Here is a 15348-nt window from a genome sequence, read left to right on the forward strand (position 1 = left end):
GTTTTTGTTATATTATTTTACTCTATCCATGCGGTCAGTAAGTTGCTGCTCTCCATCTCTTTCTTAGACGTTCTGTATATATAAAAGCACCATTAAGCTGATCGAGAACCCGCAGTTTCACAAAAGGTATAAGCACAATCGGGTGCAATATCATTTCGCCCGTGGGAAGTACCAAGAAGGATGTTTTGAGATCGAGTATGTCACCACTTCATCTCTGTTAGCTGACATCCTAACGAAGGCTTTGAAGGTGATGCATTTTATCAACAGACATCTGTTGGGTTGATGTAGCCAAGTGAGGGACTTTACTTTCGGAGAGAGTATTAAGAAACAAACTAAACTGTGTGACTTAATCAGTGACATCATGTAGAGGACTGAGTATTGATAACCATTCTACTTCACTGATATTGTTGATATGTACAGTCATGTTTTCTCTCTGTTCTCCCCTCTTATGCTATGAAGCGTGTGTGTCTCTAATGAAAGTCAGTTTTCTTTCTTTCCTAGATGCTTTACTTAGGTTTAACACTGACCTCAACCCACACGTGATAAACAATCACGTGCTCGCCCACAGTAAAAACACTGCGCACCAGTACAGCATTTCTGATCGCCCTGTAAAACTAATTTGTACCTGCTGACATGCACATATGGAAATTCAACATCCCTGATAATTTTTTAATTAGGTATGCATGACAGTTCTACTTTGTTTCCACCAGATGTTCAATAGAATAAGTTCCGAGTGCTAGATATACAAGGTCCTATTAAAAATTCAAACCAATTTACATATTTCTTACAGTTTCATTTTTAAATTTATAACATGGTGAGAAAAATTAGCCCTGAGGATAAGAATCAATACTATACAGCAATGGTCAAGGAAATTTTTTTTGCTAGTAGTTTGTCGCACTAACACATCAAAGGTTTTTGGCGATGCAAGGATCAGAAAAGGTTAGGACTGGGAAGGAAGTGGGTGTGGCCTTAATTAACGTATAGTCCCAGCATTTGGCATGGAAAACTATCTTCAGGACTGCCGACAGTGCTGTCTGAACCCACCGTCTTCCGAATGAAAGCTCACACCTATATGATCCAGACCACACAGCCAACTCGCTCGGTGGTTAATTTAGCTAATTTTTTTTGCTATTTGCTTTACGTCGCACCGATACAGATATGTCTTACGGTGACGATGGGATAGGGAAGGCCTAGGAATTGGAAGGAAGCAGCCGTGGCCTTAATTAAGGTACAGCCCCGCCATTTGCCTGGTGTGAAAATGAAAATCCACGGAAAACCATCTTCAGGGCTGCCAACAGTGGGGCTCGAACCCACTATCTCCCGATTACTGGATACTGGCCGCACTTAAGCGACTGCAGCTATCGAGCTCTGTGGTCAATTTAGCAATTATATAAGTGTACTTTAAAGGTTGCCCTTGTATGCCACAAAGCAACTAGTTGCAATACGTCACGGTAGTTTATTATGACTAACAGCACCACTGTCATTGTGCTAGTAATTCTGGTATTGCATATGTCTTAAAAGTATTTCTAAAAGATTTTAATTTTTTAAATTTATTTGTTTTACATCACAACATAGATCTTATAGCAATGATGGTATAGGACACTGTCAGGTATGGGAAGTAAGCGATCACAGCCTTAATTTACAGTCCCAGCATTTGACTGGTGTGAAAATGGGACAATCTCACAGCTACATGATCCAAAGCACAGAGCAATTTGCTTGTTTCTACAAAATAAAACCAGTTTTACTGAATATCGTTCAAATCTCTCTTTCGAAAGAAGAGAAATTGATTCATAGTTCACTGATCTATCCAAACTCTTGGTAAAGTATTATACACATAGCATGTTTTCTCCCCTCTTATTATACCCCAGTTTTTATAACTATTTTCTAGCCATGTCTGAACAGGAAGAGAAGTGACCCTTGAAAGAGGAATAAGCAGCGAGACAATCTTGTTAGTTTGAAAGTCACTCATAAAAAGATGAAACAAAGCACTTTTCCACCTTATGCCAAGACAAAAGCACATTCCCATTAGCAACAGAGAAAGGGTGTCTGACCAATTGTCATATTGCATATTACATTAATGTTGTACAATATTTCCTTTTGCTAAGCTGTTGCACTTTAACGCATGTGCAACCCTTTTTTTTTTTTTTTTTTTTTTTTTTTTTTTACCGTTAACAAAACTTACAGCAACAGTAGACCCGTTCTTTCCAACTCCCCCCTTTTCAAACGCGAGGCAAAATGCCATGAACACCTGCATGTATCCAGTAAAAAATGCGAGACACACAATGTGACACAGCCTGCCTTCCGTCCATGGAATCTGATAAGTAAAAACAAGAGATCATAAAATAAAATTTGAGAAAGTACCAATCATTATCCCCATATGCTCTAGGTTCTGAAGTTCTGAAACATATCAACTTTCATAAAGAACTCTAACTGGTACAAAAAAGGACGAAAATGATGAACGGCACAGTAAACGAATATGATGCACAATCTGCAACTAACAGCCTTCCTATAAAAGTTTAATTCTGAAAATGGAACATTATAAGCTGTGACATTTAAAGTTCAAATTCATACTATTACAAAACTGGAGTCCAACAATTCCTCAAGTAGTCTATCATAATAGAAGAAGAAGAATGTTATAGTGAATGTGTGAGGGTTAAGAAGCATAGAAGTCTGTTAGTTAATAAAAGACCATGAAATGAATACATAATCCATGTTTATTAGAAAGAGAAAAAAAACAATTTGCTGAAATTTATCACTACCTTGAATAAATGATGAAATAACAATTCTTCATTAACAAAACGTAATTAATATACGTATGGTTCTTAAACCATGAACAAGAAATCAGAGAGTGATCAGTCAATGAATCCTTATAGGAACTGTAACTTATTCCGTAAAACCCCTCAGAAGAAAATAACAAAAGAATTAATTACAACATTAACAACTGGCTAATCCAGTAACCTCTACAACTGAATATAAGAATATTCAGAAATAAACTGAATAAACATATTTAAAATTCATGAAATTTATAAGTAAACCCAATGCTAATGAGTTAATGGTATGTGATAAGTGTCAGCAAATTCATTAGCAAAATATGAAAAACTTAAAGATCCACAAGTCAACAGCACAAGCCGAAGGGAATCCGAAACTCCTCCCATCAGTGCGACAAGCATTAACAGCTGTGTATGAAAGAAAACAGGTAAGAGGGTTTCCACATGATATGTTAATCAATCAAACTATAAACAGTGAAATCCTCGCTTCGTATTTACCACAACCATTCAATAATTGTATGTATCTAAATGTGCAAGATAAACAGATATTAGATAAACTTTCAAATATACTGGAGCTAGAAAATTGAATAATAGAAAAACACTACAGGAGGATTTCACTATAAAACACAACACACTTCCTTTTAGGAAAGCACCAAAGAATATGCACTAAAGCTCAAGAGTTATTTAGTTCAGTACAAAGTCTGAAAGGTGTTCACTTAATACTAATTTACTCTGTTAAAGTACACAAAAAATATTTAAACAAATAATATTACTAAAACCGTTATTTGCAAGTGCTCCAACACATTTCAATCAAGAGTTAGAATTATTCAATGCGACACAAGCATATCATCATTTTTGGCAAATTCTATAATGATACAAACCTACAAGGGCAAAGGAGAAATTATTTCTCACAATAACCTTGTAATCTGCGTTATTTTTCAGAACAAATTATGTGACAAATTTTGACTGAGAACTTACTCATTTTGTATCTAGCACTCATAGACTATCAAAAACATTATATTATGCGTGAACTTATGCCAGTAACAACCCTCTCATTAATTGAGAAATGTACTTCATTTTACAGGACTAAATGAAACATCTGTCTTTGCGAAAACAAGGTATAATTAAAACTGACTTGGCCTAGATTTTCAAATTTAATAATCCTCTGTATATTCATTCATTCAATCATTCATCTATGTATGTATGTATGTATGTATGTATGTATGTATGTATGTATGTATGTATGCATGTATGTATGTATCTGTCTGTCTTCTTTTACCAGTGTTTAAATACCACACTAACTCAGATAGGTTTTACTGTGATGTGATAGGAAAGAGCTAGAACATTCTTTTATTTTTTACAACCTGCCTTACGTTGCACCGACACAGATAGGTCTTATGGCGATGATGGAATAGGAAAGGGCTAGGAGTGGGAAGGAAGCGGCCATGGCCTTACTGAAGTTACAGCCTCAGCATGTGCCTGGTGTGAAAATGGAAAGCCATGGAAAACCACCTTCAGGGCTGCTGAGAGTGGGGTTCGAACCCACTATCTCCCGGATGCAAACTCACAGCTGCACACCCCTAACCATATGGCCAACTTGCCCGGTAGAGCTAGAACATGGAAGGAAGCAACTGTGGCGTTAACTAAAAAAATGGTGTAAAATTGGAAAACCATGAAAAACCATCTTCAGGGCTTCTGATAGTGGTGTTTGAACTCACAATCTCCCAAATGGAAGTTACCAGCTACAAGGCCAGTACCACATAGCCCGTTTGCTCAGTAAACCTCTGATCCTCTGATTTGAAGACATGTTTCTGGAAAGATACAGACTTCTGACTTATGCCTAGCTGATTTTGTCATGTGCTGATGTTTCTCCTAGTCTACAGCAGGCTTTGTCAGCACAGTCTGGTAGTCAGATGGAACTGACTTCTTATATTTGCAGAGGCATGGCCTAGTCTATGTTTTTGGAGAAATGATATCACAGCCAAGCAGCTGCTCGTTCCTCAGAGAGAGAGATGGGGGGGGGAGACTATGTGAATGTTCTTTGCGAGTGCGGTGAATGAGGGCTCTGCACTTTTCCCCAACCAGTTATATCTCCTCCTCTTGGATCTGGTACAAATCAAACTATCGACTATCGTGCTTCAACATTCTCCTCTTAATATTACCAAACCGTCTTAATTTACCTTTGGGTATAGTTTACGAGGAGGAATTGGAAGGGAAAGAGGTGGGTGGAAGGTGGGAAATTGAACTGAATTTCAACGATGTTCACATCTAGATCAATTCAATGAACAAATTACCTATTATTAAATTTTCCTAGAAATCCCTAGTACACTACAATATAGGCTACTCTTTCCTTTTATAATCCTAAATGTCTACTTCAAATGAAATATATCAATATATAGAAGTATAATGATATGCTGTCATCATCTTATAATTCCACAAATATAAAGTATTACAAACAATTATTAAATACAGAACTATAAGAGATGTAGAGAGCACAAGCAAACATAGGTAACAGTAAAATTTCTTCCAACAATAAAAAACACTGCAAACAATAAAGAAAGAAAAGTTGCAATACAATTAAAAATGTGCACCAGCACTGATCCCTCTTAATGCTGCACTTACTGCCACAGTAGAGCCATTTTTGCCCACCCCGCCAGTAAATATGACCAGAAAGTTCTGGTATACCGTTATAGTAGCTATAATGATTGTGGATATTCCTATGGTATACTTCAACTCAAAATTAACATAAGGAATCTGAAATCAAATAAGAATAACAAAGGCAAAACATGCACAATATCTGCACATAGCAGCAGAGAAAGAACCTGAAACAAATCAACAAAAACAAATAAAGGAGTCTAAAAATATGACAGTTCAAGATAAAGAAATACTTCAAACTTCATATGACATAGAGTATAAGTTACCAATTACTTCTGAAGCAATGTAAGTGACAATTTACTCAATCTTATATTACCATAAGAACTATAAATTTACATTAGTAGTTCTTCAGGGGTAATAAAATACTTCACAGAGAAAATAGGAGATAAGAAGGGGATGAAAGCAAGCCCATGTATAAGTGGAAAACAACAGTATGGTCAATAATAATGCTCCATGAAAGAGATGTCAAGGAAATGGGTATATTTAAGATGTATAGTTGAATATCTCTTTCTATATCCATGAAAAACATTATCATATGTGTCCAGTTTTATTTAAATCTTAATATACACTGATCAGCCAGAACATTATGACCACCTACCTGATAGCTGGTATGTCCACCTTTGGCACAGATAACAGTGGTGACACGTCATGGCATGGAAGCAATGAGGCCTTGGTAGGTCGCTGGAGGGAGTTGGCACCACATCTGCACACACACAAGTTACCTAATTCCTGTAAATTCCGGGGAGGGGGGCAATGAGCTCTGACGGCACGTTTAGTCACATCCCAGATGTGTTAGATCGGGTTAAGATCTGGCGGGGGAGGGGGGCAGCACATCAACTGCAACTTGCCACTGTGTTCTTCAAACCACTCCATCATACTCCTGGCCTCGTGACATGGCTCATCTTGTTGAAAAATGCCACTGCCGCTGGGAAACATGATCGACATGAAGGGGTGTACGTAGTCTACAACCAGTGTACAATACATCTTGGCAGTCATGGTGCCTTGCACGAGCTCCACTGGACCCATGGATGCCCACGTGAATGCTCTCCACAGCATAATTGAGCCCCCGCAAGCTAGTCTCAGCCCTGCAGTACAGGTGTCAAGGAGCTGTTCCCCTGGAAGACGACGGATTTGCACCCTGCCATCAGCATGATGAAGAAGGTATTGGGATCCATCAGACCATGCAATGCTCTGCCATTGTGCCAACATCCAGTGACGATGGTCACGTGCCCATTTCAGTCGTAATTGCTAGTGTCGTGGTGTTATCATTGGCATATACATGTGTCGTCGGCTGCGGAGGTTCATCCTTAGGGGTGTTCAATGTGCTGTGTGTTCAGACTCTCTTGTACTCTGCCCAGTATTAAAGTATGACGTTAGTTCCTCCACAGTTCGCCGCCTGTCCTGTTTTACGAGTCTGCCCAGCCTATGATATCCGACATCTGCAATGAAGGGTGGCCGCCCAATCCCTTGATGTTTGGACATGGTTTCAACTTGGTTTCGCCACTTGTTGAAGACACTCGTCACAATACTCCTCGAACACCCAACAAGTCGTGCAGTTTCCGAAATGCTTGTGCCGAGCATCCAGGCCTTCACAATCTGTACTTGGTCAAACTCAGATAGATCGTGCGCCTTCCCCAGTCTACACATGGGCAGCACGCTCACTGATACTGCATGCAATGTGCATGCGTCTGACTACAGTCATTCCTCATCAGGTGACACTGCTATCACCTGGACGGGTTTATATCAATAGTAGGTAGGTAGCCATAATGTTCTGGTTGATCAGTGTAGATCAAGACATGTTCCAATAGGTTTTGCAATGAAAATGCCTAAACAACAAAAAGTGAATCATTCAATATTCCATGTCATCAGATTGCTCTCTTACCACTGGATTAAATTAAGCACAGTTAACACAACTGAGCAAAAAACCAACAGTTGCCAAAAGAGCTAATACAAGGCAGTACACTGACACCATCCATAACAGGGATTGAATGATAGCCTTAATGTTAAGCTCATAAAATTATTCAACCTGTCCTCCAAAAAATGGTTATCTCCATTTACAGAGAATATCACTGTCATGAATGGAGAAGCTTAGTCCAACAATGTTTACAAGTGGAGTATGCACATGAATGACGATTGGTTAAACTTGAGTTTCTCAACAGAACCTTTCCCAAACCATCCACATTTCATCCACTTGCTTGCCTGCCTTCCTATATTGCAGTCAGCAGTCATAAGTTACCAATAAGTGATGAAATAAACATGATACAACACAAGAAGGATATCAGCAGAACTGATCAATGTTATATCATCAATTCGTACACTGGTTTGAGGCAGCAATCATCGTGTCAGTCTATTCCTTGATCTTCTCTATGTATAATAATAATAATAATAATAATAATAATAATAATAATAATAATAATAATAATAATAATCCGTGCCCGGTCAGCTTGCGTGGGGGTCTAGCTCTGAAGTGAGTAGGAGTTAGGCATAACTCTATGTAAGACACTGGGGTGGGGGCCCTCAACCCCGACACGGCGCGTCCCAATGGCTGATAGGGAAAGTTCCTGTAGATATGCAGGACAGGTGCGAATAAGGCATAGCCAAATAAGCACCCGCGGATCAACTGAGGGAACAAGGAAAATGGTCAACGGCCTCGACGGCATAAGAGGATTCATCCCGATGGCGGAGAGGGCGGAAGAACTGACTGAAATCCACTTCGCGTCTGACTTGCAGCAAGCGGCAAAGTGGTCAGCGTCTGTTCACCAGAGGTGCGGCTGGAAATGTATGTTCTGGAACTATCCACTCCAGTCCTATGAAACTGGACTACGGTCCAATACTTGGATAATCAAGTACCATGAGGCGTGGCAGAAAACAAATTTGTACCCCAGGTGGTAACCAATCCACTGCTGACATTAGCAGCACAACCAGACTATCGGATTCTGGGGAGTCTGGCTGGACACGCAAACAGAGGGAGTCGGAGACCTCTGGCCAACTTCGCCCAAACAGCAAAACATTTTTCGGAACACTGAACATAAATTCTCTCTTGCGGGCAGGGAAGTTGTACGAACTAGAGCAAACCCTAAATGATCAAAAAACAGAAATACTGGCACTCCAAGAAACGAGGCTGACTGACGAACACGCAATGGATTTCGGGAACTACAGACTCCTCAAAAGTGAAACAGACAAACGGATTCTCAAAAACACACCCCATTTAGGAGTTGCATTTGCAGTCAAGAAGAGCATACTTAACTCAGTAATAGGTGTGAAATGTGTAAACAATAGGCTAATGACAATCACCCTAAAGTGTGCAAACAAATCATACACACTGATCAATGCACATATGCCAGTCAATGAAGACAATAAAACAGATCGCGAGAAGGTAGACAAATCCTGGGAAATACTAGAAGAAACAGCATCAAAAATTCCTCAAAACCACGTCAAAATTCTGTTAGGAGATTTCAACGCTCAGCTAGGCAAGGAAAGGAAATACAGGAAAACAGTTGGAAAATTCCCAGCACATAAATGGACGAACCAAAATGGACGGAGATTAGTCGAATTCTGCAGGGCATTCAACCTTAAAGTCATGTCGACTCACTTCAGGAAGAAACCTTCTAAACAAATGACATGGAGATCACCCAACTCCCTCTTGGGCGAGTTTCAAATTGACCACGTGGCAATTTCGTACCCAAACCACAGAGAAATTATGAATGTCCAAGTAAGGAAGGGTGCAAACATAGACTCAGACCACTATCTGACAAGAGTCAAACTACAGTTGATACCCCAAAGGTTCAGAAGAAGGAAGCAAATAATTCCGAAATTTGATACCAGTCGGATCCAGCCATCTCTCACCGAAGAATTAGAGAAAAAGCAGTCCAACAATTGGCAACAACTCAAGACCAAACTAATTGAAACAGCACAAACACTGATTCCTCTGCAGAAAAGAAAAAAACACCCTTGGTGGAACGCAGACTGTGAACAAGCCATCCAATCCCGGCAGAATGCATACAATAAGTGGAACAGCAAAAAGACCGATAAGAATCACAAAATGTTTTTGGCAGTCAGGAAAGAGGCAGCGAAATTAATCCGACAGACCAAAAGGAAATTCGAGAAAGATCAACTACTGGAAATTGAAAAGGACTTCGAAAAAAACCACACACGAAATTTCTACAAGAACTTCAAAACAAAGCTAACAGGGTATCAGCCACAAAACCTTTGCTTTAAGAAAGTAAATGGGTAATTTGCACTGAACAATCAAGAAAACTGCACCGAACTTGCAAGGTATTTTGAAGAACTGCTTAACTGCCCAGAGCCAACACAAAGATTTCCACCGCAGGAACCTGACTTCACAAACCCAAATTCAGTACCACCGGATGAAGAAGAAATTACTAGACAGATAAAACGACTTAAAATGAATAAAGCTGCAGGTGAGGATGGGATCATAGCAGAAATTCTCAAATCAGCAGGCCCAAATACTATAAAAGAATTCACCGGTATTATCCAAGAGATTTGGGAAACAGAACAAATTCCAGAAGATTGGAAAAGTGCACTAATTCATCCTTTACATAAGAAAGGAGACAGAACAGATGTAAATAACTACAGAGGAATCTCATTGGTATCTGTTGCCTACAAAATTTTATCTCAGTGCCTTCTCGATAGAGCCCAACAGCAACTAGAACCAAAAATTGGAGAATATCAAGCAGGTTTCAGACCAGGCCGATCATGTCCAGAGCAAATTTTGAACCTAAAGTTAATCGTAAGGCATCAGAGAATTTGTAGCAAAAATGTAGTTTGTACTTTTGTTGATTTCAAAAAGGCCTATGATTCAGTTGATCGTCAATCACTGTTTCAGATATTAAAAGAACAGGGTCTAGACCGGAAAACACTCGCAATTGTAAAAGAGACATTGACAGACACAAAATCTAAGGTTAAATTCATGGGGGAAATCTCAGACCCTTTTCCGATCAAAACAGGAGTAAGACAGGGAGATGGGGTCTCTCCACTACTCTTCAACTGCGTCCTTGAAAAGGTAATACAGGAATGGCGCAAACAGAAGTCTGCCCTCAAGATTGACCAACCAATCACTCTTGGTAGGGGCAAATTAGCAGTAGACTGCCTGGCATTTGCGGACGATCTGGCAATCTTAACTCGTAACGTTTCAACAGCCATAAACCAGATCGAACTCCTGAAAGAAACAGCGGAAAAAGTCGGCCTCCAAATATCGTTTGAAAAAACTGAATACATGACCTGCAGCAAAGAAGCCCCTAAATTCATGGAGACAAAATATGGCAAAATAAAACGAGTCCAGCAATTCAAATATCTCGGTGAAATAATTCAGGAGAATGCAATGGAAACAAAAGCCAATGAAGTTAGATGCCAAAAAATGGAAACTGCGTATAGACTCACCCAAAATATCTATAACAAAAAGTGTCTCTCCAAGCATGCTAAACTAAGACACTATAATACAGTTATAAAACCAGAATGCCTCTATGGATCAGAGACACTTATTTTGAACAGGAAAACTGATCTAGGAAATATTCAGAAAAAGGAACGCAAGATCATTAGAAAAATTTTAGGCCCAAAACTCGTAGATGAACAGTACCGCCTTAGAGGGAAACAGGAAATCAAACAATTTTCTAACATTCACAGCGACATCAGAAAACGCAGATTAAGATTCTTTGGACATATAAAAAGGATGAACCCAGATAGACTTACCAAGCAAATAGTTGAATTTTATGAAAACCGAAGTAAAGCTAAAACGGACACAATAAAATGGATTGGCGAAATTAAAACAGATCTCAAACTGGCAGGAATTACACCTGAAGACATCCAAAGCCGGGTTATCTTCAGAACCAAAGTTCACAAGTGGCAAGTTGACCAAGAGGAAAAACCAAAGAAGAAGACCGGAACAACATGGTCTCAAGAGAGAAAAGAAGCACACAGCAAACGAATGAAGGAAGTGTGGGCACAAAGAAAGGCAAATGCCTGTCTCTAAGTACTTTGCGTAGTCCTAATGGGCTCATTCGCAATATATATATATATATATATATATATATAATAATAATATCAGTGAAAGATGAATGAAGGAACAAGAAGTCTGAATGACTAAAAGCACGATACTACCCTGAAGTAATGCGAGAGCGATTCCGGGGCAGAAACAAACATCGTGGGAAAATAGGTGTGTGGTTTTTAGTGGGTAAGAATCCCACACACTCGTGGAGTATGAACCCTTCACGAACGTCTCATGTAAGATTTTCCACAATCCCTCACAAAAAAATTACTACTACTACTATTACTACTACTACTATTATTATTATTATTATTATTATTATTATTAATAAGCTGAAACCCATCAAGACACGACAGTCAAAGGCGTAAATATTTGTGGAAGGATTTCCTTACGACATTCTTGTACTTAAATTTTACAAAAATTTTCTGTACATCGCACCGACACAGATATAGACAATTGGAATGGTTGTAAGTGGGAAGGAAGCAACTGTGACCTTAATTAAAGCACAACCCCAGCAGTCGCGTGCCCCTAACTGTACTGCCAATTCGCATGGTACACAATGACACTGCCTGCATCCAAGAAATCAAGCAAACTGGCTTCAAAGCTAAAGAAACTAGAGAAGGATACAAGTTGTTCTATCTTGGAATTACACCAAATCAAAATGGTGTGGCCACAGTGGTGAGCTTCAAGTTCTGAAATAAGTCATCCATTTATCTGACTGACTGATGTTTGGAAGATGTTACCAGAAGATGATCTGAGATCTGCAAATGAGGAATGAGATAACCTGAGGAGAGTATTGAAGAAGACAGCTGAGAGTGTACGTGGAAGGCAGAGCCAAATAAGAAAATCCAAAGAAACAGCACGGTGGAATGAGGATGTAAAAGCTGTTGTCAAAGCTAGAAATGGCGCAAGAAGAGCTTTGTACCGTACCAGAGTGTGAGGAAATCCTAGTGAAATCGAGGATAAACTATCATTAAACAGAGAAAAAAAGATTACAGGTCAAAAGAATAGTTGACATTGAGAAATGGAAATGTAAAGGAGAACTTGCCAATGGAAGAGGGCAAGACAAACACAAGAAGCTCCTGAATAGCATTGTTAAACACAAAAGAAATAATAGTACTATCAACACAGTAGAGTTTCCAAATGGAGAAGTAACTAGAAATGAAAATTTAATATTACAGGAGTTCAGTAGATATTTCAATCGCTTACTGAACTGCAATACAACCGATAACACACAAGATGACCCTCTAAACCCTATAAATTATCATGTAGAAAGTCTGACCTGATGGAAGTGGAGACAGCAATGTGTAAAATGAAAAACAAGTCTGCACAGGATTGGAGGAGTTCAATGTGGACATGATCAAAGCACTCTGAGAACCTGGAATACAATGATTGTACAGAGTACTAAATAAAAGTTGGGAAGAAAATGAAGTCTACAGCCTCTGTGGCTCAGGTGGCAGCGCACCGGCCTCTCACCGCTGGGTTCCATGGTTCAAATCCTGGTCACTCCATGTGAGATTTGTGCTGGACAAAACAGAGGCAGGACAGGTTTTTCTCTGGGTATTCTGGTTTTCCCTGTCATATTTCATTCCATCTCTCAGTCATTAATTATTGCCCCAGAGGACTGCGACAGGCTTCGGCAACCGGCACAATTCCTATCTTCGCTACTAGTTAGGAGCTTCATTAATTCAATTCCTGACCCAGTCAAATGATTGGAAACAGGCTGTGGATTTTCATTTTCAAGAAAATGAAATCCCCAGTGACTTGAGGCAAGGAGTGATTATTTCACTATTTAAGAAAGGTGACTGAAAGAAGTATAACAACTATAGAGGCGTAACCCTTCTATCTCGTGGGTTAAAAATATATGAGACCATCCTGGAGAGAAAAATCAGAAAATATGTTGAACCTAAACTTGAGGAAGAACAACACTGATTTAGAGCCAACAGATCACCACTAGACTTCATTTTTCGACAAGAATTCTCTTTGAAAAATTATGGGACAAGAATAGAACGGTTATAGTTGTATTGGATAATGAATTGGCATATGATCATGTACCACATAAGCACATATGGGAATATATGAGATGTAAAGAAGTGCCAGATGAGATTATAGCGTGAGTAAAACAACTATATCGAGAAGCAAAGAGTTGTGTGCAAATTCAAGGAGGCAGGTCAAACTGTTTTGAACCAAGAGCAGAGTACAACAAGGAAGTTGTCTATCACCACTTCTCTTCATTACTATAATGGATGAGGTTATAAAAGCAGTGAAAATGAAGAATCAGACAACAAATATTTGCTGATGATGTTATGCTATGGGGTGAGACAGAAGCAGAAGTTCAAGCTAAATTACATCTTTGGCAAGAAGAATTTGAAAGAATGGGAATGATCATCAGCCGAACTAAAACCGTTGGTTTAGTGATGAGTCGAAATCCTGAAGCACTCCACCTGTGAGTGAGAAATGAAGAAATAGACATTATCAATAACTTCAAATACTTAGGGAGCTTCGTTTCTTCTGTCAATACCATAAACTAAGAAATAGGCAATACAATACAAGCTGCATCAAAATTCTACCACTCCATTCATCAATTATTTTGGAATGACTCATTTCCCCAAGCTTGTAAGCTGACGCTGTACAAAACATATCTTGTGCGATTTAAATGGGCATGTTGGACAAGCAGAGATGGTTATGACAGAATTCACGTGGTCAAGTGCAAAATGAACATGAAAATTCCTAAATGTTATGGAAATGTGGATGTTTTTCTTTACAACTGGCTTTACATCAAACCGACACAGACAGGTCTTATGGCAATGATGGAATAGGAAAGGGCTAGGAGTTGGAAGGAAGCAGCCGTGGCTTTAATTTAGGTCTACCCCCAGCATTTGTCTGGTGTGAAAATGGGAAACCACGGGTAACCACCTTCAGGGCTGCCGATAGTGGGGTTTGAACCCACTATCTCCCAAATGCAATCTCACAGCTGCGCGCCTCTAACCGCACATCACACCGACATAGACAGGTCTTATGGAGATGATGGGATAGGAAAGAAATAGGAGTGGGGAGGAATGACTGTGGCCTTAACCCTCTACTGCATACTGTTGCCATTAGGCAACATATAAATTTTCACCTGTATAAATGGATAAATATTGTAGACAGAGGTAGTGTTATGGCACACCAACTGTACAGTCAATTTAACACATATACCAGTGATGCTTTGTTTTTTGTTTTTTACATAAGACAAAACAGCCCTACAACCAAAGGTATTCCTTCCACCCTGTCAACATCCACGCGTACCAACCACCGTTTATTTTACGTGGGCCTTCCCCATCACATTACCACAGGCTTCAGAAGTACCTCTGGCTCAACCTCAAAGACATTACAGACCTACAGTCGTGCAAGTGTACTTGCGCCTTGCAGTACGTACCCATGGCCAGTAGGCAGTAATGTTCGGTCTTTGAATGTTAAAAGCTTAACGTAAAATACATGCATGCGTGTGTGTATATATATCCATCCCAGTATGACAATCCACATCACATACGAGTGTTAAGCTAGTAGCCCCAGTTAAGAATTGCTGGTATTTCTAAAACACTGAATGTATGTTGAACATTAAAGCTTGAAATTTTCTTCACCAAACGAAAACGAAAAATAATTCATGCAGTGGAGGGTTAAATAAGGTACAGCATAATGATGTTGATCTCCCTCAAACCAATGATTTTAAGTTTTTCGGCTTGATCATCTGTTTGGATTGTATCAAATTTTCAAATACATGAAATGGTGTCAGTGCTGCCTGGATGAAGGGACACCTGTTACAGGAGTTCTTTTCGACTGGAAGATGCCACTATACATAAAATCAAAGATTGACAGAATAATTGTACATCCAGCAGCATTGTACAGCATGGCGTGTTGCCTGTTACAAAGGAACATGAA

General features: G+C 39.4%; 1 protein-coding gene across 4 annotated transcripts in view; it reads right to left on the reverse strand.

Moving 5' to 3' along the window:
* Positions 1–15348, reverse strand: part of bbc (choline/ethanolaminephosphotransferase 1 bbc) — a 263240-nt gene that overhangs the window by 161453 nt on the left and 86439 nt on the right. The window contains exons 5-6 of one of the 4 annotated variants that reach the window (XM_067136824.2): positions 5391–5522; positions 2183–2314 (exon numbers count right to left, since the gene is read on the reverse strand). The exons of 1 other annotated variant lie outside the window; for it this stretch is intronic. In XM_067136824.2, the coding sequence (XP_066992925.2) occupies positions 2183–2314; positions 5391–5522 (264 nt within the window). The remainder of the gene's footprint in view (positions 1–2182; positions 2315–5390; positions 5523–15348) is intronic. 2 more of the 4 variants (XM_067136822.2, XM_067136821.2) reach the window with 2 other exon arrangements.

Source organism: Anabrus simplex, chromosome 1 (genome assembly GCF_040414725.1).
Source record: "Anabrus simplex isolate iqAnaSimp1 chromosome 1, ASM4041472v1, whole genome shotgun sequence".
Taxonomy (NCBI): domain Eukaryota; kingdom Metazoa; phylum Arthropoda; class Insecta; order Orthoptera; family Tettigoniidae; genus Anabrus; species Anabrus simplex.